Genomic DNA, 1,363 nt, shown 5'->3' with positions numbered 1-1,363 from the left:
TGAGTGTTTTACCCATCTTTCATACTTGCACTTGTTACTTATTGTTGTTGAGTGTTTTACCCATCTTTCATACTTGCACTTGTTACTTATTGTTGTTGAGTGTTTTACCCATCTTTCATACTTGCAGTTGTTACTTAGTGTTGTTGAGTGTTTTACCCATCTTTCATACTTGCAGTTGTTACTTATTGTTGAGTGTTTTACCCATCTTTCATACTTGCACTTGTTACTTATTGTTGTTGAGTGTTTTACCCATCTATCATACTTGCAGTTGTTACTTATTGTTGTTGAGTGTTTTACCCATCTTTCATACTTGCAGTTGTTACTTATTGTTGTTGAGTGTTTTACCCATCTTTCATACTTGCACTTGTTACTTATTGTTGGTGAGTGTTTTACCCATCTTTCATACTTGCACTTGTTTCAATGTTCATAAAACAAACGTTATAACTTGAGAAGGGGGAGGGGTTGGCTCGACAAGTCCACATTAGTTCTGATATTGAGAAATATCAAAATATCTGGAGATATAAAAGTAAAAATGAAACCAGTTGCACTAAATATATTAGCTGAAAACTACAGATGATATGTGATAAGCATGGAATGGCTACTTACCATCTTCTGAGAGCTGAACGTTCTCGTGTTCACAGAATGACCTTTTATCCATTTCTACATTGATCTGGTTCTCCTGGTTCTCCTTCCAATTCCTTGAGTTTTCGTGGGCACTAAGAGTAGGAGAGTTACAGTGTTCACTAGAATGGCACACAAAACAGAGTGGGAGGGTTGGGTGGTTCACTAGAGTAAAACAAAAACACAGTAAGGTGGTTATATCATTAACTAAAGAAGTAGCGGGGTAAAACAGCTCAACAAGGTAATACACAAAACACAGTAAGGTGGTTATATGGTTAACTAAAGAAGTAGCTGGGTAAAACAGCTCAACAAGGTAATACACAAAACAGAGTATGGTGGTTATATGGTTAACTGAAGAAGTAGAGGGGTAAAACAGCTCAATAAGGTAATACACAAAACACAGTAAGGTGATTGATTATACGGTTAACTGAAGAAGTAGAGGGGTAAAACAGCTCAACAAGGTAATACACAAAACAGAGTATGGTGGTTATATGGTTAACTAAAGTATTAGAGGGGTAAAACAGCTCAACAAGGTAATACACAAAACAGTGTATGGTGGTTATATGGTTAACTAAAGAAGTAGCTGGGTAAAACAGCTCAACAAGGTAATACACAAAACACAGTAAGGTGGTTATATGGTTAATTAAAGAAGTAGCGGGGTAAAACAGCTCAACAAGGTAATACACAAAACAGAGTATGGTGGTTATATGGTTAATTAAAGAAGTAGCGGGGTAACACAGCT

General features: G+C 36.3%; 1 protein-coding gene across 1 annotated transcript in view; it reads right to left on the bottom strand.

The window, feature by feature from the left end:
- Positions 1-1,363, bottom strand: part of LOC106473699 (voltage-dependent calcium channel type A subunit alpha-1-like) — a gene marked incomplete at its 5' end in the record, with an annotated part of 51,811 nt that overhangs the window by 31,113 nt on the left and 19,335 nt on the right. Inside the window, one exon of the mRNA XM_022402102.1 lies at positions 607-716. Coding sequence (XP_022257810.1) covers positions 607-716 — 110 coding nt within the window. The remainder of the gene's footprint in view (positions 1-606; positions 717-1,363) is intronic.

The sequence above is a fragment of the Limulus polyphemus genome, unplaced genomic scaffold (genome assembly GCF_000517525.1).
Source record: "Limulus polyphemus unplaced genomic scaffold, Limulus_polyphemus-2.1.2 Scaffold6417, whole genome shotgun sequence".
Lineage (NCBI taxonomy): Eukaryota > Metazoa > Arthropoda > Merostomata > Xiphosura > Limulidae > Limulus > Limulus polyphemus.
This window is presented reverse-complemented; position numbering and strand designations above follow the sequence as displayed.